This window comes from Prunus dulcis, chromosome 7 (assembly GCF_902201215.1).
Source record: "Prunus dulcis chromosome 7, ALMONDv2, whole genome shotgun sequence".
NCBI classification, from domain to species: Eukaryota; Viridiplantae; Streptophyta; class Magnoliopsida; order Rosales; family Rosaceae; genus Prunus; species Prunus dulcis.
Genome location: NC_047656.1, coordinates 10,295,408 through 10,319,940, shown reverse-complemented (window position 1 = coordinate 10,319,940; position 24,533 = coordinate 10,295,408). Strand labels below are relative to the sequence as shown.

The window sequence follows — 24,533 nt, the reverse complement described above, 5'->3', positions numbered from 1 at the left end:
CTTTAGTTTCTAGTTTTCTTTATACTTCCATTTGGGCTCCTTAGTTCTATTAACTTTCGATTTTAGGTGAACTAACTTTCAAATTTGAAGCTCCTTTTTGTCTAAACTTGTGAGTAACAATGGTAATACGGAACTTGGGATTGTAGATCGCGAATATTTATTTTTTGTGGTGTTGAGAGTTATTTTAGAGTGAGATCTATGGTAAGTTTTCTTCCAAATTAATGATGTTTGCTTCCAATTAAGTGAGATTCCAAGTTATGTTCGATGAGGTTTGTTTTGAGTTTGAGTTGTATTTATGATATGTGGGAATATGGATGTATTTATGGTATGTTTACTTATTTTGAATGAGGGAAAATCATGAATCGAGAAAGTAAGGAATTGGGGAGAAAATGCACGAGTATGAGATCAACTACGAACTTATGATCAATCTAATTCTTGGTTTGTCAAGTATTAGATTACAAACTTTTATGTAGAACCCATATAATTTTTTATTCATTTTTTGTTAATAAACACACTTGAATTTCGAGAATTAGAATAAGGATTGGAGAATTTGATTTCAGTAGTCGATGATATTTAACATACAAGTTCTAGCGCAATTGGAACAGTCTTTGACTTGTGTCGTTTTTTGTCAATTTTAGGAAGCTGTTTTTTTTGGGTGATGATGGTGATTTGGGATGATGTGTGAAAGTTTTATATATTTCTTTTTGGGTGAAATTAGAATATAGGATTTTTTAAATAAAATTTTTGGTTGATTTTATAATTGTTATGAGATATTTTGTTTTGTTTTTGGGCATGGGCTTTTGGACTCGCTTTCGGTTTGGATTTGTGCTTCTTTGGGTCTGGGTCTGGGCTTGTTTGTTCCAAAGGCATGTCTTGTAATTTTGGGGTGTGTTTATTTAGCGTCGGGAGGGTATCCTCTCTCCAAGTCCAAGGACAGCATGTATGAGATTTTTCTGATGAAGTCTGTCAATATTCCAAACAGTAAGTCGAGACCCTAGAGAAGATCAATTAATCAGAATGACAATGATAAAGTATTTACAGGCCATGTTACTTTAAATTAAAAAAAAAACAATGTGGATGGAGATAAGTGCAGAAACTAGGATCATAATGAAACTTGCACATAGTTTTGGCACTCAGTTCTTACTAATTCAGGGTTATCTTGGACACAGATTCTCAAGACATTGACAATGTGCTTTGCATCCATTCAAAATTGGCTCATCTGGTGTCTCAACTTTTGGTGGAAGACACCCTGGTTTATAATGAACCCCTTCAGCTCTGACAGCAATGAAAATGGTAAGAAAAACCTTTACCCCACAATTTACTAATGATTTACTGCTTTACCGTACAATACACCTGCATACATTGCTCCGCAAAAAAACCACTTGAATGTAAATTCAAGTGGTTTGGCGGGTGCAGTTAAAAGTAAAATTCACTTGAATGTTGATTTATGATACAAAAAGTATGCAGAGTTGATCCTCTCTCCCATTCTTTCCTCTGCTTTTACAAACTATAGCCCTCATTAAAAGATGATAGGGATGATTATTTTGAAAGAGAATTAGATGGCACAAATTGTCTTGCCTTTCACCATCTTCGAGCAAAAGCCTCAAGAACAAGGTAACTCTCCATTTTCATGTGAACCCTTTACTGATGATAAGATTGTTTTTAAAATCAGTTTTTGGGTTCCAAAGAAAGATCCTTTCTCTTTGTGTCCTTCCATCAACAGGGTGATCACCGAAGAATGGAAAGTTTTTTTTTTTTTTTCCTTCTGGACTCTTTTGCTCAGACTGGAATCACATGAAAATTATGTTTCGAGGAATAATGATCATGCCATCATATCATATCATCGTCTACTGAGAATTTGAAGGGCTAGAATTTCAGAAATAGGAGAGGGAAAAAAGTTGTTAAACAAGGAATGTGAAGATCCAAATCCAAAATGCTTAGAAACAATCGTCTATCAACGTTGGGAACCTCAAAGATATGGGAGAAAATTAAATTTAGGAAGGAGAACAGATAAAACTAGAATTAAAATGTAGATTGTTTGTAGGGTTTAGTTTACAAATAAATTCTACTAATCCAGTTCACTCTAAGGATTCAGATCCTTTCTACTTTGTGCAATGAAACGGTTCGGACGATAGATTTATATCTTTGTCCATTCATGTCACGGTTTGTTGGTGATGGTTGCAACATGAAAACAAGAGCAAAAAACCATAGAATATGACATTCCTATATTTCAACATATAAAAAAAAGACATGACTATTTTATGCTTGAATTCAATACCGCCGGTCATAGATTTCCCATGATTTTACCAGTGGTTTCCTGAATTATCAGAGCTGGCGATGCTCACAGAGAAACCAGGATCAATCACATAACTGACAGAATCAAACAAGATACCGAGAATGGAATGAGAACACCGGGTACAGACGCAAATACATTAGAATTTTTTTTTTTTGAATAGAAAAAAAATTGAGTTAATGACTTCAGGTCATTTCAATGTTGAGGGATTTGTTCGACAAGTTTATGCATATTCAACATATTAAAAGCTTAACCAGTTCTTCAAGTTACACACGATCATAGGTACAAAAGTTATGTACCATCTTATGAGCAACTACAGAACAAGTTTTCCACCACTGAATCAACTTGATGGGCATATAGCAAGCAAGGAGGTTTTATATGATGCCTTGATATCCAATAGAACAAAAGGATTAACAGAAAAAAAAGATTTTAAATATTCTAGAGAATTACAGCAAATGAACGCTGGCATAAGAAGTTCATGAGTTTATTTACAGTGAGAACTATGAAACCAGTCTACTAGTAGTACAACTCTGATTTGCCATGCAAATTGGAAGCCTAAGATCCTTTATAGGTTAAGGGAGGATCATTATATTGAAAATTAAAACCAAATAATTCATGCAGATAGATAAGGAAGTTCCATAATCACCTCATCAAAATGAAACGACAAAGGTTGTGGCAAAAGGTGAATACTTCCTAGAGAGTAAACTGGGAAGAAGTAATACAAAGGCACTTAGGAGGGGAAGGGGTAATAAAATAAAAGTCAAAGAGCACATATAAGATACTGTTGGTGAAGTGAAGAAGATGCTTTCAGTTCAATCTTCTCCTTCGGGGGGCACGAGAATCTCCACTGTCCATGTCTGAAACCCTTGACGCATCATTTCTTCTTCTCGAAGATGAAGTTGAGAGGGAAACCATGGAATCAATTTCCACAGCTGTGTCCAGTTGACTCTCTGAATTTATAACAGCTGCAATACTTGAGAAAGAATCTCTATCATCAACTGGTGCAGGCTGCTGCTGCTGCTGCTCTTGATTTCTACCTGTCGATGTTGGATGGCTGCGGAAATATGCCTCAACTAACCTTTCAGCAGAACTCAATGCAGACGAGAAAGAAGAAAATGCTGCTCTATGAGATTGTGATCTTCGAAGTTGCAATAACTGAAGCCGGCGGTTTTCTCCTGTTTCAAGGCCAGTCATGCTGCCTTGTGTTAAATCCACAACATCATCTGCAAGTGCCACTGGATTTTGTTCTCTGCGCAGTCCTCGAGATGTCAGAATCCTATTTAACAAAGTACTAGTTCTTTCTGCTGTTTCCCGGGCATTCTCAGGCTCCAGTGGCTGAACAATATCCCGAGTCAAATCAAATCTATTTCCTAGACGGCGAATCATCTCCTCAACTGGAAAATTAAGTGCACTCCTCTGAATGGTTTGTCTCAGACTTTCAACCCGCCGCGCTTGAGGCCTAAGAGGGATCTTTGAGTCGTCATCTGGCTCACGCATAGTGTTCCCATGACCATAAATTGGGGTCACATTCTTGATAGTTACCTCTCCCTTACAAACTGGACACTCCTTTGCATCTGAATGCACATGTAACCATCGGTAAAGGCATGGCCAACAAAACAAATGACCACAACAAGTTACAACAGGGTCCCTAGCCAAGTCCAAACAAATATTACAATCGAAAAAACTCCCATCATTGCCGCTACCCTTTTCAACATCATCCTTATTGTCTGAAGTCTCATTTTCTGAAACCCCATTGTTATTTTCACACATTTTGGGCACGTCGCTTGTTCTTTCTTCTGCGGTAACACTACCCTCACCTGCTTGTAATGTACTTGAATTACCAGAGTTGACCATCAATTGATTCAACTCCATGGAAATGTTTTGCCCTTCAGGGTGCGCCCATCTCCAATGTCGGGCCCTAATACCCACAGGTTCCGCAATTCTGTGGATAGGTGCTTCAATCCAAGCATCCAAATTTACAGGCTCATTCGACGCGGATGCTGGCTCGGGACCAGGACCCAGATTCAGGTCAAGGTTCATTGCGTCAGATGTCTCCTCGCCCATCACAAATTGACCCAAGACGCTTATTACTTTATCACAAATCTAACAAACCCAGATAAAAAACCCTAGCTTCATCACAAAATTGAAGAAACCCACATCACAGAACCATAAAAAATACCAAAATTGAACAACAAATCCTCATTTGGTGCAAAGTCCAAAACCCCAAATCAAAAACCCTATTCTTGATTACAAATATGAACGAACTCCCATAAAAAACCCATAAACAGCCACAAAATTGAAGAAACCAATATGGGAAAAAAAACCCTAATTGGAGTAAACCCAAATCGGAAACTTCATCCAAAACACAGAAATCAGCAAGTCAAAGCTGAGTTTAGGTCATCAAGATGGTGACTTGGAGGCAATGGTTCCATGATATCAGTTTCTAGATTGTAATTAGGGTTTCAGAAGCCGATAAATGGAAAAAGAAAAACGAAAATTGAACACCTGGGTCGTGATGAAACGCCGTTGATGGTCAGTTAAAGCTGAAGCAGGAGTGAGCTGAGTCTGGCCCGAGTCGACTCGCCATGGATAACCCTCTCTTCTCTGATTAGCGATCTAGTCCACCCAAGAGGAAGAGGGAGAATGGGTAGAGATAGATTGATGAGTGTGTGCAATGAATTTAGGACAGGGTAGGAGAGAGAGAAAGACAGAGAGATGATCCTTTGCGTTGGCGTTTAGGAGGTAAGGCCTTGTTTGGAGGATGATGATTGTGATCAACGGCAGTGATGAAGTCTGTGGACCAGCTTTTACCACACATCTAGTGGCTCAGAGTGAGTTTTCACCAGGCAGGTGGTTTCTTGTTTGCAGAACTGGAAAGTGACGTGTAATTGAACTTTCAACTGGCTTTGGAACATCTTAGATACATGGGATCATGTCTCATCACCTCATGCCATGTAAACTAGTTTTTGGGTCCTACGGATATGAGTGTGGGATGACTGAGAGTGGGACGACTGAGATTTTAAGCTCTTGGGTCATGTTGGATGATGGAAGTGGGACATATATTCTTATGGAAGTTCATTGTGTGGTTGTAATATGTAATTTTGGAATGGAGGGTATTAGAATGGACTTACCTAAACTAAAGTTGGGACATACTTTGTTTCCATTTCTACAAGCTGAATTAAAAAATGCGATATTCACCACAATAGTGGCGGAACTATAAATTTTTCTTAATGGAAGTTGATCGAGATGAAAATGCTTTTATATGATAATAAAATATACTTTCATCCATGAAAGACAACATTGTACATAGCCGCCTTATATGTATAATAGCATCAATACAACTAACTATATCCACTTTTATGTATTCAATCGAATTGTTCAAACGACATCATTTAGTTAGTGTTGTTGGCGTGAGCCATAATTCAGGGATCCCGTGATCCCTAATTTCTTGGTGTAATTCACGTTACCTAATTAGACTCATTACCTAGTTAGGATTCCTTGTAGGGAAAGTCAACTTGTACTTGTATATATATCCTCATCTTGGAGAAATATAATATTCTGTCCTTAGTTTGAGTTAGTATCAGAGCCGGTTAACCCCGGTCTCACAAACAAAAAATACAAACCTTATTCATCGGCATCCTCTAGCGCTAAATAGAAAAAAGAAAAAAAAAGAAAAAAAAAGACCTAGCTACCGTAAAACAGCGGCTAAGCCCTTGTCATCACAAACCTAGTGCGGCAAAAGACTCCTACAACACCAACCCATCCAAACTTGTTCTCTCTCCTCCATGGCTTTCGAAGATACCCCAGACAACTCCACCATAGTAGCAAAATCCAGTGCTTCAGAAACCTGCAAAAATCTTGACATTGCACAACCAATTGTTACACTTCGCAATGATACTTCCGCTTCCCCATTCACCATACTGTTGAATGGAAAGAACTATAACACTTTGTTGAAGATGATGTTGCTTCATGTGTTAGGACATGGAAAAATAGTTATTTGACAAGGAAGGTGGCTCAAGTGGAGGCCGACTTTGATTCGTGATGTATTGAGGAAGTCATTGTTAAAGGATGGTTGATAAAAATCATGGAACCTGATTTCGTAGAATTGTTCTTAGATCTACCAACATTTAAAGATGTTTGGGAGAGTACAACCTAGATTTATTATCACACGTCTGATGAGTAGCAGATTTTATGAATTACGGTGTAAAGCAACCCGTATTATTCAAAGAGGTCGTGATATTGCATCATACTTTGCTAAGCTCAAGAGTGTTTGGTTGGAACTAGACCGTCGTCATCCAATCAACATGAAGTGCCCCGATGATGTGAAGATTCGACAGGTTGAGATACAGAAAGACCGTATTTATGATTTTCTTGCAGGTTTAGATGATGAGTTTGATAAAATTAGAGGATATTGATGAGGTTGAGTCTATTGCCAAAATTAGAGGAGTCGTTTGCTTTTGTTCTTAAAAAGGCCCAACGCCGGGAGATGATGCTCAAGAAGGATGGAAAGACTGAATCCTCTGCTCTCATGGTTTCGAAAGCCCCTATTGCTAGCTTTTCTTTTCCCCGTCCAACCCCTGAGGAAAAAGAAAACATGCATTGCACTTACTGTAATGGGAACCGTCATACAAAGGCCACGTGTTTCATAAGAATGGGTTTTCGGAGTGGTTCCTTGAACGCCAAAAGCAATGAAAGGCAGCTCATGTGAAGGAAAAAAAAATGGCGGGAGCGATGTAGCTGTTGTCGCTGCAACTGGCCAGTCTTCCGTTTGCCCGGTCTCTAGTGCTACCTCGGGTGTCTCACCCTCGCCCACGACAGCTCCTTTAGTTGATGATTCTCTTACTGTTCTCTCTTAGTTATCCATTTAGTTGACTGCGAACGTAACTAGGGAAAAACTTTGGTGCTTTTCGACTAATGAGATACATGTTGGATTATCTATTCAGGTGCTTCTGATTATATGACCTATGATAAATCCTTTTTTAATTCTATGACTGCTCCTACCAAAACAAGTGTGGTTATTGCCAACGGCGAATCTAACTCAGTTACTGGGGCTGGTTCCATCACACTTACTCCTGCCCTCTCTTTTATAAAACTTTGTTTGTTCCTACTTTGTCCCATTATTTATTATATGTTGGGAAAGTTACCGGACAGTTAGATTGCTGCGTGCTCATGTTCTTATCTTTTTGTTTGCTTTAGGATGTTCAGACCAGGGAGATCATTGGGCATGGTACTAAGAGAGGAGGGGCTTTACTATGTGAATAACATTGCATCGGATTGTGTTTATCAGGTTCGGGCGTTGTCAGTGAGAAGCAGATTTTCTTATGGCTTCCGTGGTTGGGTCATGTTTCCTTTGGTTATTTGCAGTCTTTGACTCCATCTCTATTTAGTGGAGTAAAAATTTCTGATTTTCAGTGTGAGACTTGTATTCTTGCAAAAAGTCACCGAACTTTTTATCCACCTAGTTTGAATAAAAGCATATCTCCTTTTGATTTAATCCATTCAGATGTTTGGGATCTATCTCCGATTACTACTGTCTTTGGTGTTCGATGGATTATGATCTTCATTGATGATTGTACTCGGTTAACTTGGCTTTATGTTATGAAACATAAAAGTGAAGTTGGTTCTTTATTCAATATTTTTTACGAGATGATTCAAACATAATATTCTTGTTCGATTAAAGTGGTTCGTTTAGATAATGGAGCGGAATTTGTTAACCACACGCTCGCAGACTTTTTCAATGAAAAATGTATTCTCCATGAAACTACGTGTCTGCAGACCCCATAACAGAATGGTGTGGCTGAATGCAAAAATCGCCATATTCTTGAGACTGCCCGAGTTCTCCTTATTGTGGGGCGTGTTCCCCAAACCATTTGGACCATAGCTATTCAGTATGCTATCTACCTTCTTAATCGTCAGCCTTTTCATGTTTTCTTTTTTAAAACACCACTTCAGACATTGGCTGCTCATGTTCCTATTTGTTCTCATCTTAATCTCACTCCGCGCCTTTTTGGTCGTGTGGCGTATGTCCATCTCAATAAATCTCACCAAACCAAGTTGGATCCGTGTGCCTTCCGCTCTGTCTTTGTGGGTTTTGCACCTCAACAAAAAAGTTATCGGTATTACCATCCCTTTAATCCCAGCTTTTATGTTACTATGGATGTTACGTTTATGGAGAACAATGTGTTTTTTCTGTCAGACATGCCCAATCATGTCCTTCAGGGGGTGAATCCAGTAAAAGAAGCACATAATTGGTTTGAGATAGAAATACGATGGAAAGAAGCACAAAATAGTGCATTGGAATTCAAGCCGCTCAGCTTAGCCGAGTTGAGCCAAGTGGCTGTTGGAAGCAGGCTACCGATTGGTCGAGCCGAGCCGAATAGTCTAGTTGAACTGGACATCAGCAATCCCGAATTGGAAAGCAGCGACCCTCTCTCTTGTCCATACCTGTTCATGCTCTACTAAACTTCCTTCCTTCAGATCCTAGTACTTCTAAAAATATTTTTGAAATTGTGAAAAAATTATCCGCACTAGCAAACAGGGGAATACCACAAGACAGATTCTCACCAGAAGGCAAGGTGAAATTTGTCATTGATGGTTATGTCTCCACACACATATTGTCTCCTCAAGCTAAAGCATTTGTCAGTCAGATGGAAGGAATTAAAATTTCTAATAGATTGGAAGAAGCTTTGCAAGACCCAAAATGGGTGGAAGCTATGAATGTGGATATGGAGGCCTTACAGAAGAATGGAACATGAGAGGTAGTTCCGCAAATTGAAGGAAAGAAACCTGTTGGATCGATGGGTGTACGCAGTTAAGCGCAAAGTTGATGACACAATAAACAAATATAAAGCAAGACTTGTGGCCAAATGGTATACGCAGACGTATGAAGTTGATTATCAGGATACGTTTGCACCGGTGGCAAACATGAATACGATGTGAGTTATTGTCCTTAACAGCTAATTTAGATTGGCCTCTCAAGCAATTCAATGTGAAGAATGCCTTTCTGCATGGAGAGTTAGAAGAAGAAGTGTACATGGACATACCACATGGTTATGGGTTGTCTTATAACAATGGGAAGTTGTGTAGGTTTCGAAAGCCCCTTTATGGATTGAAGTAGTCTCCGCGAGCATGGTTTAGGTGATTCACTGAAACAATGGAGAAGTATGGATATCATCAAGGTAACTTGGATCATATCCTATTTATCAAACGTAAGAATGGTAAGATTACTTTGCTGATAATTTATGTCGATGATATGGTAGTTATTGGTCATGGTGTTGTTGAAATGGGTAAATTACAAAAGTACTTAGCATCAAAGTTTGAGATGAAGGAAGGGGCTTTGAAGTATTTTCTGGGAATCGAAGTTCTACATTAGGTTACCTCACTTTCATTAGGGGTAATTTGGTTACATGGTGAAGTAAGAAGCAGAATGTAGTGGCTTGATCTTGAGCCGAGGCAGAATACAGGGGCATATCATATGAAGTTTGTGAGCTTATTTGGCTAAGGATACTCCTGTCCGAAATTGATTTTTCACCAAAGAAAGTCATGGAACTTTATTGTGACAACCAAGCTGTGAGAGAGATAGCAAATAATCCAGTTCAACATGATAGAACTAAGCATGTTGAAGTGGATATGCATTACATCAAGGAGAAGTTGGTGGATAAGCTAATCGATATACCATTTGAAGAGTCAGAAGAACAGCTGTCAGATATCTTAACGCATGCAGTATCTGCAAAGGTTTTTCATGACTCACTTGACAAATTAGACATAGAAGATATCTATTCTCCAACTTGAGGGGGACTGTTGGCATGAGGGATCCTGTGATCCGTGATTTCCTGGTGTAATTCACGTTACCTAATTAGAATCATTACCTAGTTAGGGTTCCTTATAATTAGCTAATTACTTTTCTTTGTAGGAAAAGTCAACTTGTACTTGTATATATATATCCTCATTTTGGAGAAATATAATATGGGTTATTTGTTTTATTAGTCTCTGAACTTAGACCTGATTTTTATTTGAGTCCCTCAATTTAATCATTCCCGTGGTCTTTTAACTTTAGTTTCGTTAGGACAAATGGTCATTCCGTCAATTTTGTTAACTTTTTTTCTGTTAAATGCAGGGATAAAATGGTATTTTTGTATTATTTTTAATTTTTAATTTCTGAATATTCCTTTCACCCAAAAAATAAAATTTAAAATTTAAAACTAAAAATTTAAAAATCTTATTCATATCCTGAGTCAAACTAAAAATTAAAAATTAGTTCTTATTCCTAAAAACTTGAATTTTTTTTTCTTTTTAATTAATTTTAAATTAAAAAAATTAAAAAAATAATTTTAGCCCTGCATTTAATAGAAAAGTTAATAAAATTGACGACAAGACCATTTGTCCTAACAAAACTAAAGTTGAAGGACCACAGGAACAATTTTGAAAATTGAGGGACTCAAATGCAAATCGAGTCTAAATTCAGGGACTAATAAAATGAATAACCCAATATAATATCAATCACAATTATTCAATCATGTTTTTAGTTTGAATACTGTCATATTAAAATAAACAAATAAATACATCGAAGACCTACTATAACTAGGGGTGAAAACTTGTAATTTGATGTATTATCTCACACATTGTTTTATGGTTTGAGTTTTCCATTACTTAATTCGAATTCATATTTAACACGATCCACTTAGACAAAATAAATATGTTGAGTTAGTATTAAAAACGAATAACTAGATTAATTTTGATCAACCAAGCTTGAGACTTCTTCTAATATAAAGAAGAGTTTATTTTTATTTCAAAAGTTTAATAAAGTCATCCTGATTGAAACCATCGTCAACATAATATGTTAAATATATAACACAAATGAGAAATGTATACATTTTCCTGCATCCCTCCTTCACTTCTTTGATGTCTAGTCTCTGTCACCCTCTGTCCTCTCTCTTTAACTAAAAACCAAAAGCAAAAAAAGCGAATATTACCAAATAAACTAAAGATCTTTCTAGTTGTTGACATAAAAAACGTTGATCAAAGATGACTGAAGTATTGGACCCAGCTGTGTTCCACTCATGTTCATCACTTTAACCTCCATTGACCTTCTTACAATCCAACCTAATCTCCCCATTACTTCCCAACAATGGACTAATATTTCCCATGTTGATCATTGACTGAGCAAAGCTCTGAAAGAAGGCACTCTGGTTGCTGCTAAAGCTATTAACAATAGAAACTGTTGCAGCCCCGGTCGTCGAAAACAACTCCTGATCTGATTGCAGAAGACCTTGATTGTTCTGCAAGTTGCTGAAGTAGTTATTGTCAAAGGTATCCGGAGTTGTGGGGTCTAAGTTGGCCAAAGCTGTTCCACTCCCATTCTGTGGACATGTTTGCTGGAGAGTGGTCAAGTAGGAAGAGTTCAAAGTTGGGTCAGGATTGCCAGTGCCATTGAAATTGTACAATCGGTTGCTAAATCTTTGACATTGAGCTCGCCCAAATGTATGTGCACCTGCAACATTGGATAATAACATGATTGATTTATAAAAGGGTTGAATTAAAATATAAATTAGAATATAAAATAATAATATAATTAAGCTGCATAGTTACCAGATAATGCAACAAGATCGTTGGTGTTTAGGCCAAGAGCAGAAAACTTGGAGGTAATGTTGGCTAAGCCTTCAAAAGGAGAGGGAATAGAGGTGTTGGCTCCAGCTTGGTTTGCAGTTAGACTGTCTCTTCTCCCCAGTAATACATTCCATGAAATACCTCCTGACTGCCAATTTAGGTCAATTAAAGTCTATGCCATGAGCCCTTTATAAGATTCCACTATATATCAAATCCGAGCCTTTTTGGATTGGCTCGAAGGGCTTTGGTTGTGAAATCAAAGCCCATTTGGTTTAGCCCAAAGGGCTTCAGTTTGGACTTCATTCTTTGATTTCGTAATCGAAACTCTTTCTAGTTAACTGGAAGGACTTAGATTTCACAGCCAAAACCCTTTCAATCTATATTGAAGCGGTTTTAATTCGATTTCCTTGATTTCAAAATCGAAACACCCTTTGAGTCAACTGAATGAGCTTCGATTTCACCGGGAATTCAAAAATTTGAAATATTTGTGGACATATGCTTAAGAGTTATACACAAACACATGATTGGTAACTAAAAATTGGATACCATGCCTTGTTGACTCACCAAAGAAACAGAAGCTTCAGCAGCAAGGGCCAGAATGTCAGCACAAGATACTACAGCAGGGCAAGAATTTTCCACAGCAGTCTTGATGTTGTCAACAACATCAAAGCCTCGAGTGGAGTTGGTGTTTGGGGCTGCATCTTTCTCACTCAGCTGTATGCTCCCACCCTTGTCTAGCAAGATTGAAGCATCACATCCCTGAAATACCACTGAAAACTTGAGTTCTAGCTACATCAAAAAACTGATAATAATTAAGACAAGTGTGAGAAAAAAAAATCAAGCTAATTGTTTTTACATTGACAAAGCAATCGTGGAAATGAAGACGAATAAGGCTAGCTCCAATCCTGGAATCAGATTGCAAAGCTTGTTGAACCACACTGCGGACAATAGTGGTTACATTTGGGCATGTGGAAGAGTAAAATGTAGTGTTCAATTGAGCATTGGATACATATAGCATTAAGAGTACAAATGTGGTTGCCAATGGCAAGGAATAAGTTGTTGAAGAAGAAGAAGACATTGATTTGTATGCTAATCAGTGAAATGAGTTGTAATTAGTTAGGGGCTAATCATGGAACCAATTTATAGAAGCATGTCACATCTCATTCAGCTTTAATAATAGACATAAAAGTCAAAAGGTGGGTGATTATTATGAGGCTCAACGTAGCAAGTAAGAAAAGCTAATTTAACATTATAAGATTCTTGCAATATTTTTTTTTTTTGTAGGAGTTAGGCTGTACGAAGTTTCCAAAATAAAAAACTATACTATTGCGTTGACACGTTATTTCCGTTTGCTATATATACGTTAAAGGGTTATAGAATCATACACTAGTAGCCTAGTATGTATGTTAATAAAAGAGTGGTGAGTTTATGCCATATATGTTCTCCTAAGCTTGGGATTCTTTTGTGTTTCTATTGTTCCGATATCATAGAAGTATTGTTAAAGCGTCAAATCACTTCTAATATAACTAAAACTTACAACCGTTGATAGCGTTGTTAGTTACAATTTTTCTCGTCCATGTGAATGACTAAAGACTGTTGATTAATGTATTTCCGCACCGTAAAACTCATAAAATTGAGAATCGAGAATTTGTATGAGCGAATGTTCTGGCATTTTCCTATCTACTAGTACTGATTACAATTGACTTGTATGCCGACACTTTGATTTGAAGCCTACAGAATTTTATGCATAGTTTGTGAAACATATTTGATGCGATTTTTGAGAAAGAAAGCTAAACTAATAAAAGACCTTCTCCCTTAGTGTACTGTCAATTGATGTATATGTTTGCCAACTGAGGGTGGAGCCACTTCACTGCCGAATGACCCAAGTAATTCTGCGCAATTTGGGGAAGGTCTGTCTGGTGAGTTAATTCTTACCAAATTCCCCAGAATTTTGATACTTTTACTTTTGCACCCAAAGTAATAAATAATCTCAGAATTTGTTTCTGTGAGAAGCGACGCAGGCTAGAGCATTGCCACCATTTTTCTTGTTTTAAAACAAGCAGCAAGAAAGAGGGAAAATAAATTTGATGGGTTTGAATGATTCTTCAGTTTAACCAAGCCCTACTGGTTTCTTTTGGCAGTATATATATACACGTGGGTTGGTGAGAGTTGTTGGCATTTTACAACCAATAATATATTCGATGAGATTACTTCATCATATAATTTCCCAATCAAAGGATTTTAGTGTATATATATATATATATATATTTGCATGTCAATGTCTACAAAAGAACTTTGAATTTCATGAAATTTCTTCGGAACACAGCTTCAAATTTGAATTTGGTTAACACAAAATTTAACCAAAACAAGTAATATAGTCAATAAATTTGAATTGATTGCTGGTCTGCCTCTGGCGCATTAGTAGACTTACACCGACATTCCATGACAAAGATGTACAAATGAACTGTGCGCATTTGATAAAGTTTCCACCCTATTATTAATTCATGTTCATCTTTTATCTTTCCTCATCTACAATATGCTTTGGTCCTGGCCACAGCTTTCCGATGATTGTGATAAACGGGAAAAATAACAGGTGCTGTTATATTTGTTTACAACAAAGAATTTATAGTTTACGTAGTTGAGAAGAGTTAGACTTCGTTGGCCGCATATGATTACATTACACGGAAAAAATATGATATTAGCACAACAAAAATGACCTTATGGCATTATGCGTCGTAAGTTGTCTAGTCATTTGCCAAGTCCAGCCAAAAATGATTGTTTATAAATTTAACCAATTATTAGCTGAATGGGCTGGACATTGTGTTGGTGCAACCTTGAATCTAACATGGACACCGTTTGGGTATGTATGTCTCTTGGCTTGGTGTTCAAGAATTAAACAGGGGATTTTGAAAGAAGGCGCCGCACCCGGATAAACCACGAAGACATGAAAAGTTTGACAGAACCACAAAAGCTTGGTGTTCAAGAATTAAACAGGGGATTTTGAAGGAAGGCGCCGCACCCGGATAATCGCAGTTGCTGTTATGCCTAAAGTGAAAAAAAGAGAGGCTTATTTGGTATATCTCTCTCACAGATAAATTAATAAAACGTATGCATTGTTTTTTAGAAAGTTTCGGATTGTATTAATAAATCAACAAATATTTATTAGTCATAAATAGCCAATAGAAGCTAATTACAAAGAATCATTACAATTACGAAAAAATCTAATATTAAGACAATCTGGTACGCCTAATAGCGGCTTTGGGGTGTGCAAGGTGAGCCCTTGCACAGGGTTCTGATTTTTTCTTTTCTTGTTTCACCATATATATTATCTTATTATTATGTGCCATATATTTGTTCTAACTTAATATATGATATATCCACCTCCAAAAAGAAATTACGTCCAACGGCTATAGGTTTATTTTATTTTACTTGGTTAACCATGAGTTTTTGATTTTATGTTCCTTGTTGAATTATTTGTTGAGTTTTTCTATTTAAACCTCACACTTTTCTTTGTTCACCCCAATACTTAAATCATTAAGCTCTTAAGTTTTATTATTGTGTAAAAAGACAAAAAAGGTCATTCAACTTAATACTTAACCCTAGTACATTTATATACACAGCCACCACCTCTTGATATTAAGTTTTAGAAAAACACAAACTTCTCTACACCTTATTGCCAGATTACTCTTCACTTTTAACCTAAGAAACCTACTACACTCTCATTTTCTCTTCACAAACCCCAAATACAGTATGCAAATAGTGGCTTGTGGGTCGTCAATTGAGGTATGTAATGTGAGATTATTTATTGGTTTGGGACTCCTCCCAAAATTAGTGAGGATGCTATGATCAAAGGCTTGTTGTAATTTTTTGTTTGTTATCAATACATCGTTTATCTTATAAATAAAAAAAAACTGAAGAACATTGCATACACATCATTGACTAATATTATATTGCTTGATCATAAGTAATGTGATGTTGAGGTGAATATAGAGTGGTGAGGGGCAAGATAACGGGCTGTGAGGTTGATGATTTATTATTATTATTTTTTATGATGGGTGTATTTAGGGGTAATTTGGGAAGATAGAGGGGGGTTTTAGTAGAAATTGTGAAAATTTGAATTAGAAGTTGGGGTGAACTTAGAATATGGGGTGGACAAAGAGAAGTGCGGGATTTAAATAAAAAAAACTCTTATTTGTTTGATAATCTTGTATCTATATATATAAAGCAAAAGACAGAGAATGGTGAAACATTCAAAATACCAGAAAATGCCCTTAGTTAATGCAAACATTACAAATTGAAATTATTAATTAAATGAGGATAATATGGTAAATTCAAAATTTTTCGTATTAAAAAATTAAAAATAAAAGAAAATTCAGATAATGGATCCTATTTTTATGGAACACAACTATCCATTATCTTTTTTAATTCTAAAATAAATTTAAATTTTTTTTTAAAAGCCTCTTGCAGGCGCGGAAGCGCGTGCAGAGAGGCTAGTAATATTTAAAAAATAGATATTGATGAGTAATTTTAAATTTACTATGAATATATATGGTCTAATTATATATATATTTGTTCAAGGCCTTGTTTTAGGAGGTCTTATTATTAATTTTGTGGCCCCTAAAATCTCAGAGTCGCCCCTGGGTGCGCCTCAATTAACCATCATCTTGGATCGAATAAATTTGCTGAAATAGGTATTCCAACTAAGATTGTAACGCTGGACCAATTAAAACGTATACTATGCATCTATGGTGTAAATAAATACACTATTCAAGGCTATGTATAAGTGGTATGATATACGTCATTGAACAAAACGTAAAGTAGAAGTTAAATTGAGTTCGAGAGAGAGGCTCTTCCCTCTCTCTAGAACTTTTCTCCTCCCCCATCACCTTCTCTTATGAGCATCATCTGGTGGTTTTCTTGCCGCCCTTTGGGCCGGCTCTTCAGCCACCTCTGGTGTGGCTTTTCCTTTTCCTTTTTGTTTGTTTTACTTTGTCCTTTCTCCTTGCTTTTCCATATTTTGGCCCATATGTCCTTCCTAATTCCATCTCCATCTCCTCTCCATTTTCACTTCAGCCATCACCCCTCTCTCACCTCCTCCTCCTCTCCTCCCCTCACCCACATTTTAGTTCCTTCCTCTCCCCCTTCCATCATATCTGAAACCCTTAAATTCTCTTCTCTACCTATGATTTTCTTTGTTGTTTACTGGATTATTGCAACTACTTCTCCCCTACAACCCATCCTCAAGTTTGAGCTTTTGCCATGGAGGTGTGGGCTCTGTAGATTAATGGTCAATTTTGACCCATACTTGGATCGATTGAGTATGATAAATATTGGTGGCATGCTCCCCCAAGTTCATGCTCTACAGATCCCTCTTGTTGGTTCCTTTGGACCTTCTTCTTCTGATGGCGGCGCCAACAAATTCGGTGACGGCAGTGGCAACTTGTTGTTTATAGGGTCAGATTTTAGGGCTTTTGTATTTTTTGGGTTGTTTGTTGGTTTGGGCCTAGATTTTGTACTTGGAATTGGGCTTTTATTTTCTTTTTTGGTTGAGCCCTTGTTTTTCTTCTTGACTTTGTATTGGGCTTTTTGCAATATATATTTGGTACTGACATGTTCATTCCTTTGAACAAAAACAAAATGCAAAACGGAAGGTATTGTGGAAAATTGGAGAGCGAGCAAACTAATAATCCATCAAAAGAAGAGAAACATGAATCATGATTAATGATTATAGCAGGAACACGAGGAGTATTAAGGTATATAAACTTCAAATTGATAGAGTAATTAGCATCTATACAATTAAAAGGTAATGACAGAGTAATTAACACCTATATATATTATTTGAAATTTAAGAAACGTATATAATAATAATAAAAATTGCTCACAGAAGGGGAAATTGATTTATTTTGTTACAAAGGGAGCCAAAGGCCCAAGCAAAGTGACAAACAGAAAAGACTATCAGCCCATAAGACTCACTGGCCTATATTATTCATCATCAAATACAACATTTCGCAAAATCACTTAGCAAGAGCATATGTCTATATGTCACCATATTCTTTACACGATAGGTGTGTAAGGGAAACTTTATGAGACAATGCATTTAATGGTGGATTTGACGCAAATGTTTAATGCAGTGAATCAAGCCTTTCAATGCATTTGTTCTCAATAATTTTTTTTATTTAAACAAAGCGATAGTCTAAACTACAATGAGAAAGAAAATTTCTCACACAAATACTATCAAGGTATTATGAAGGTTTGAACTTAAGACTAATAATTTACAAATTAAGATTATTTTCAACTGAATTACACCCATTATCTAATAACTCTCTTGTTTGATGAGCACTTCAATAAATAATAGATTAAAAAAAGTCATTCCCCAACTTTGGGTTTTTTCTTTTTATTTCAATGCAAAATGTTTAACACCCCAACTTTTATCTCAACTTTTTTTTCCCTAATCTATATAACACTCGATATCCACGGTATTTCATTGAATTGAAACAATAACCATATTATAGATCTAATATGATAGTGCCTGCCAAATTGGTTGGGATAAAAAGTTAGAAAGTATAACATTACTCCACACTAACGTTATTTTCAACTCTCTTACGTAATATGAAACTCATAAAATTATGAAACTATATAGGGCCTATTTGATATCGGAGAACTGAAATAATAGATGGGCATTACTCATTAACAAAATGGGTAGCTCAAAACCCATTTATTATTTCCGCCTAAATGTGATTAAGGTTTGAGGTTGGGGCTCAAATCCCAAGACTGATCTTGGAAGTAGGAGTGGGTTGCTATCCTCCTAGAACAAATACCAGTAGTATATACCACAAATATGCAAGTATGTGGCTCAAAAAAGGAGCAAAAGTTTGCATTATAATGAGCAAAAGAGCTTGTGGATCCGTTGTTCTTTAGCCTTGGAAAAACTCAACACCCAAAACGTCGTTTTAAAATTTAGAAAATCGCCATCTTCCTCTGGTCTATTGTAACACTCCACTCTGACAAATTGCACCCAATAAGATTGCATAGTTGATAGTGGTGGGGATAGTTAGCAAAAAGAGTAAAAAAGAAAATTTAAAAAAAAAAAAGAAAAGAAAAGAAAAACAAAGAAAGGCATCTGAGTCTCAAGCGTGAGTGGGACCCACCATGCGGTCTTAAAAGTATAAACGATAAAACTACCCACTCCCATCATTTTGTATTCTCTCTTCTTCCTCTTCCACCCTGGCAATTATCGTCCGTACCCTGTCCCCACCCTCTCCTGCTTCTCCGATTCTCTTCCCTTTGCTCCTTTCACCGGCTACCCATCCAGCTGGTTCCCACACGTGTGCCACCACCTCTCATTTGACCATCCGCACGTGCCACCCCCCTATTACACTATTCCCCTTCTCTTCTTTGGTGCAACAAATAAAAGTTTGAGAGAGAAAATATTAAAGCCAACAACAAATTTTAATTTCTTGGTCTTCTTCTTCTCTCTCTCTTGGGTTGTAGTTTTTTCTTCATATGGGTTTTGGGTTTGCTTTGCACCCTCCTCTCTTTCTCTCTGTCTCTCTAGCTATGCATATGTGTTTGTTTTTGTGATTAAAATCGTCAAAATCTGACCTGAAACTGAGAGATCATCCACTTCTTGGGTCTCTCAGTGTGTGTGAGAGAGATTGGATTGGTCTATTCTTTTCTTTTCTCTTGCTTTGTTTGTTTGAGGTACCCAAATAATATCTTATCTAAAAACCGATGAGGATCCGGAAAAGACAGGTGCCCTTCCCTCTCTCATCTCTCTCTCCGGTGCCTTTATCAGATCCCCTCCTCCACAACCTCAACTACTTACCACCATCACCACCACCCATGGTGCAACTCCACACCCACCATGATCCTGCCCCCACCCAACCAAAACCCTCCAACCCAGTTGAGAAAACTGCCCGGGTGGGCCATCCCCATCCTCAGCCGTCTGATCATCATCTCAATCAAGGTCTCTTGCCGATCGGACGGGCAGGGAAAGGCTGGGGTTTTTCTGATGCTGCTGGTGGGGATAAACACAAGGAGCACAACAAGCAAGATTGTGGTTTGGTTAGTTGAATTTAATGCTCACATCACAACCCTTTTTCTTTTTTTGTCATTTTTAGTTTTGTTTTTGGGTGCACCTTTGTTCTATGTAACCCAAAGAGGAAGTGTGTGTGTGTGTGTGTTGTTTAATTTTCATTTGGTTCTTGCTTCTTCTTCATTTGCACCCATCATGGGGGTCTCAACACAAGGCCAGGCATAGCATGTGAGAGTGGATCATGTATATATTTGGTGTCTGATTTTTGCAGGAGCTCTTGATATTGAAAGGGGAAGAAGAAGAAGATGAGAGAGGATCAAGAGATGTAGAGAATAATGATATCAGGTAAGAGAGAGAGAGATGGAGAAAAATAAAAAGAAATAAATAATAAATAAAAAGTTAATTCACTTCATTTTCTCTCTTCTCATCTTTCATGAAATCTCTTGTAGTAAAAAGGGTCAAAAGAGAAGGGAGACCCCTCCCTAACTTGAGTTATTTACTTTCCCAGCTCACCAAAAAGAAAAATGCAAAGAAAGAAAAATAAGATATATATATATATATATAATTATATACTGAAAGTGGAAATACTGTTTTTATGTGTTTTTATATCAGCTTTGGCTAGCCACCATACCTTCCCATCTAATCTAATCCTCTAGCTGCTCCTTTTTCTTTTCTTTTCTTTTTTTCTTCTCTCTATATTGGGTAACAAATGTACCCATGCGGTGCACCGTGCACGTTAGCATGGGATAATCTGGTCCCCAATGTACTTATAAATTTAACTGTTGCACTTTATTTTCTGGGTTACTTTTATTTCATCTGGGCTGTAAATTCTGAGGTGCATGTATATGTGGTTGTCGATCGATGGGTGTGGTGTGGTTGGTTTTTTAGGAAGGAAAGCATATTGGGTGCAGAAACGTTGATGGGTTTTGCTTCAGGATCATCAAGTTTTTCTCACCGAGGTGATTATTAATACAATTATTCATGAAATATAATCTCTACCATTTCTGGCTTGCATTGAATTATTGGTTTTCATGTTGCCGCTGTTGTTGGGTTGCGTTTCAAACAGCCGTTGGGAGATGGTGTGAAGGAGAGAAAGCGTTCCCGTTGAAGAAGCGAAGAGGGAGCTTCGGAAGAGGAGCGAATATGGAGGAGAAAGACAGGAAATCAATGAAGACCAAGATGAACAAAAAATGTGCAACTCAACAGCAAAACGATGATGATCAGAAGCAAGAGGATGAAGAGGCCAAACAAGGCCTTGATCATGCCAATATTATTGTTCGTAGTAATTCGAGTGCAACAAAGAAGAGGGCAAGAGGCAGCGGTGCACTCATGGAGGGGTCGCGGTGCAGTCGAGTTAATGGAAGAGGATGGAGGTGTTGCCAGCAAACTCTTGTTGGCTACTCTCTTTGCGAGCATCACTTGGGCAAGGGAAGGTTGAGGAGCATGACCAGCGTCAGAAGCCGGTCTATGGCAACGACGACGACAAGTACTACTACTACTTCTACTACTACTACTACAAGTACTGCGTCCATTGAGAAGGAGATCAAGCGGTTATCAGCATCTAGATCTTCTGAGGAGTCGCCATGGAAAGAAGACACCAAAGCTGCTGTGCTTCTAGATGAACATGGTATTGATGAAGCTAAAGGTGATCGTGATGAAAATGGAGTTGAAGAGGAAGGGAAGCCATTGGTGGTTAAAAGGAAGAGGATGAAGCTTGGGATTGTTAAAGCGCGATCCATGAGCAGCTTGCTTGGCCAAACCAACAGTGCAATTGCAGCTGTGGCTGATGAGGATGAAGATAATAATAACAAGTAAGTAGGTTGAAGTATGTGAGAAAATGGGGGATTATTCCGTGTAGTTGGGACTTCAGAGAGAGAGAGAGAGAGAGAGAGGAAAATGTCTTGAAGGTGTGAACTTGGTGCAACTTTGCTTCAACTTGCAATATGTGTGGGATTATTCTTATATATATGGTATATGAGATATGATGATATAAATAGATGCTTGGTAAAGTGTTGGATTTATCATTGTCTTGCTCATCTTTTTTAATCTTTTTGTTTAGTGCTTTCGTTTCGTGAGTGATGGGTTTATTTATTTATTTATTATATTAAACAAATAGATGAGATCGGGTCTATTTATTTAGTGTTTAATATTGGCAAAAATTTTACTTTAATTACTAATTTATATATATTGAATGCGGGGGGAACTTCCCCAGGAGACCCTAGTTCAGTTGTTACTGTATATCTTTTGACCACAAGCTTAACTATTTGTTTTATACCATGTCTCTATCTCAATTGAAAAATATGGTTTTATCAGTTGGGGCGATGGGATATAATTCGGTTGGTGTTTAATACATCAAATTTTAAAAGGAGATATTGAAAACAAATAACTAATTCTAAAAATTATGTACAAAAACTAATTTTTACCATTTAAATAAAGTCGAACTAATAAGTATAGTTTATTATGAGATAAACATTGTACACACTTGTTCTATCCTTTACATGCAAATTCATATTCAATGAGTAAAGTCCTTGTCAAGCCTTGCCTGGTACAAATATATATGTATTCTACGAAGTTATGCAATTTAGTTTAATTTTGGAAGGGATTAAATTTGGTGTTTAATAGTCGAGCTAGCTGCACATTTCTGTATGTCATTTGCTTGAGAGAGAAAAAGCACAATGGCAAAAATTCCCGTAGGAGCGGGTCTCGAACTCTAACGGGGGAAGATTTCAGGACTAAATAGGTATCGGGTACGGGGATTCCCGAACTTAAAAAATCCCTGACGGGTATGGAGAGGGGATGGTATTGGCGTCCCCATCCCCAAACCCAACTCAAAAATATATATGTTTATATTTAAATAAATAAATAAATAAATATAATATTTATGTTTAACCCTAAGTTAACTTTCCTCTCCTAATTCTTCCTAATTTTCTATGGAATTTCATATTGATATGATTGTGAATAGTTGAGTTGAACTTTATAGTTAATTTGGATGTGTTGATTGATAATTTAATATGAAACTTAATGTTAAAATGTATGATAAATATTTTTTTATGCAAAAAAATCGGATATTCGGGGCGGATATGGGGGATAGTCCTCCGATGGGGACGGGGACGGGGATTCCTCGAAACCTAATAAACGGGGATGGGTTCGGGGACGGGGATGGGGATGGAGAGCGGAGATGGAGATGGTATTGTCATACCCAGCTCCTACCCGACCTGTTGCCATCCCAAAGCACAAGTAAAAGAGCAAATTTCGAGACCATAATGTTTAAGCACGTTTTAAAATTGGGTTTTTGATTGCCAACTTATTGTTTAAAGTAGTCTTCCACTTGTTTCCTGGCTAGACGCAAATGTTGAAGAGGTTGCTTCTGACATTAATCATCCTTAAGATTCATGTTGACTAATATAATCATAATTTAGTCTTATAAACTTAAGTTAACATTAACACAAAGATTTGCGTCCTACGACATTCATCCTACGCACAAGTTGAGCAAAGTTACGAAATAATGCATATTTATTAGTTTCAACCACAATATTCTTATAGATGCCAGCTGATGCCATGATGGTTACATATATCTTATATGTGGGTTGGAGACAATTTAATTCAAGTTATCTGACGTACTCGGAATACTTGTAATCACTTGTAAACCATACGTATCAGATAAATTTCGATATATTCACAACTATTGTAGATATTCAAAGCTATTACTGTTGAGTTTATAGCTCACCACTTCGGGTTTGAGATGGTCTTTAAATTCCTCGCTTAAGTCTTGGCATTGTTAAATTGAAGTAGAAATAATCAAAATGAATTTATCACCAATATTGGAAAGAGCTAGGTAACATCACAATATAATAAGTCAACATCAACAGCGCAAGAGGTCCCAGTGTTGCACAAAAGTTTGGTAGCACAAATGTAAGATTGAAATGAAAGGCCTTGCTGGCTTCAAACTAGTTTTATTATAGGACATGTATGAAGACAATGAGAGGTACAAGTTATCCCACTTTTTGTCCAGAGAAGGACTATGTGACTTTGATTACGTACTTAATATTCGAAAAGATTAAAAAAAAAAAAAAGTGAAAAGAATGACAAGTACTAGACAGAATTCTTTGTGCGTTTTTTTGGAAGTGGAAATTAGTGTATAAAATAATGTTCTTGTTAATACAAAAATATACTCGTAAAAATTATATACAAACAATGCTTTGTTCTTTTAATTTTCTCGCACTCTACTAGTCTTCTTATACTAATTATGTTTTTGTCTTGTATTTGGGTGGACCGTGGACTAGGCCCAACCTGCTTATACTATTTAAATTTAAAAAACACACAAATTCAATATGTAAATATAATGCTAAATTGTCTCATAACAATCTATTTTTCACGTGAATATAATCCTAATTTGCTAATCCAACGAATTCAACATTTGTTTAAGAATGTGACATGCCAACGAGGTATATATATAGTCCAGTAAATAATTTTAGATTCAAACTTTTATCTCTATAACATCTCGGTAATGTATGCTTGTATTAAAAAAAAATAGAATGCGACATGCATGAGTCTAATAATGGAGGAGCAAAGCAGCAATATTCCCCATCAATTAGGAGG

The 24,533-nt window shown here is 36.9% G+C and overlaps 3 protein-coding genes across 3 annotated transcripts; 1 reads left to right on the top strand and 2 right to left on the bottom strand.

The window, feature by feature from the left end:
- Positions 1 to 2,720: 2,720 nt before the first annotated feature.
- LOC117633546 (ORC ubiquitin ligase 1-like) lies at positions 2,721 to 5,030 on the bottom strand. The gene has a single exon (XM_034367187.1). The coding sequence runs from the start codon at positions 4,355 to 4,357 to the stop codon at positions 3,101 to 3,103; it is 1,257 nt and encodes a 418-aa protein (XP_034223078.1). The 5' UTR covers positions 4,358 to 5,030; the 3' UTR covers positions 2,721 to 3,100.
- Positions 5,031 to 11,119: 6,089 nt separating this feature from the next.
- LOC117633545 (peroxidase A2-like) lies at positions 11,120 to 12,983 on the bottom strand. Its single transcript, XM_034367186.1, has 4 exons — positions 12,756 to 12,983; positions 12,464 to 12,658; positions 11,882 to 12,047; positions 11,120 to 11,783 (listed from the first exon to the last, which is right to left on the bottom strand). Exons 1-4 carry the CDS (start codon positions 12,975 to 12,977, stop codon positions 11,365 to 11,367), a joined length of 1,002 nt encoding a protein of 333 aa, XP_034223077.1. The 5' UTR covers positions 12,978 to 12,983; the 3' UTR covers positions 11,120 to 11,364.
- Positions 12,984 to 19,326: 6,343 nt separating this feature from the next.
- Positions 19,327 to 21,968, top strand: LOC117633544. The gene is made up of 4 exons (XM_034367185.1): positions 19,327 to 19,963; positions 20,206 to 20,279; positions 20,823 to 20,893; positions 21,001 to 21,968. The coding sequence occupies exons 1-4, from the start codon at positions 19,631 to 19,633 to the stop codon at positions 21,747 to 21,749; spliced, it is 1,227 nt and encodes a 408-aa protein (XP_034223076.1). The 5' UTR covers positions 19,327 to 19,630; the 3' UTR covers positions 21,750 to 21,968.
- The last annotated feature ends 2,565 nt before the right edge of the window (positions 21,969 to 24,533 follow it).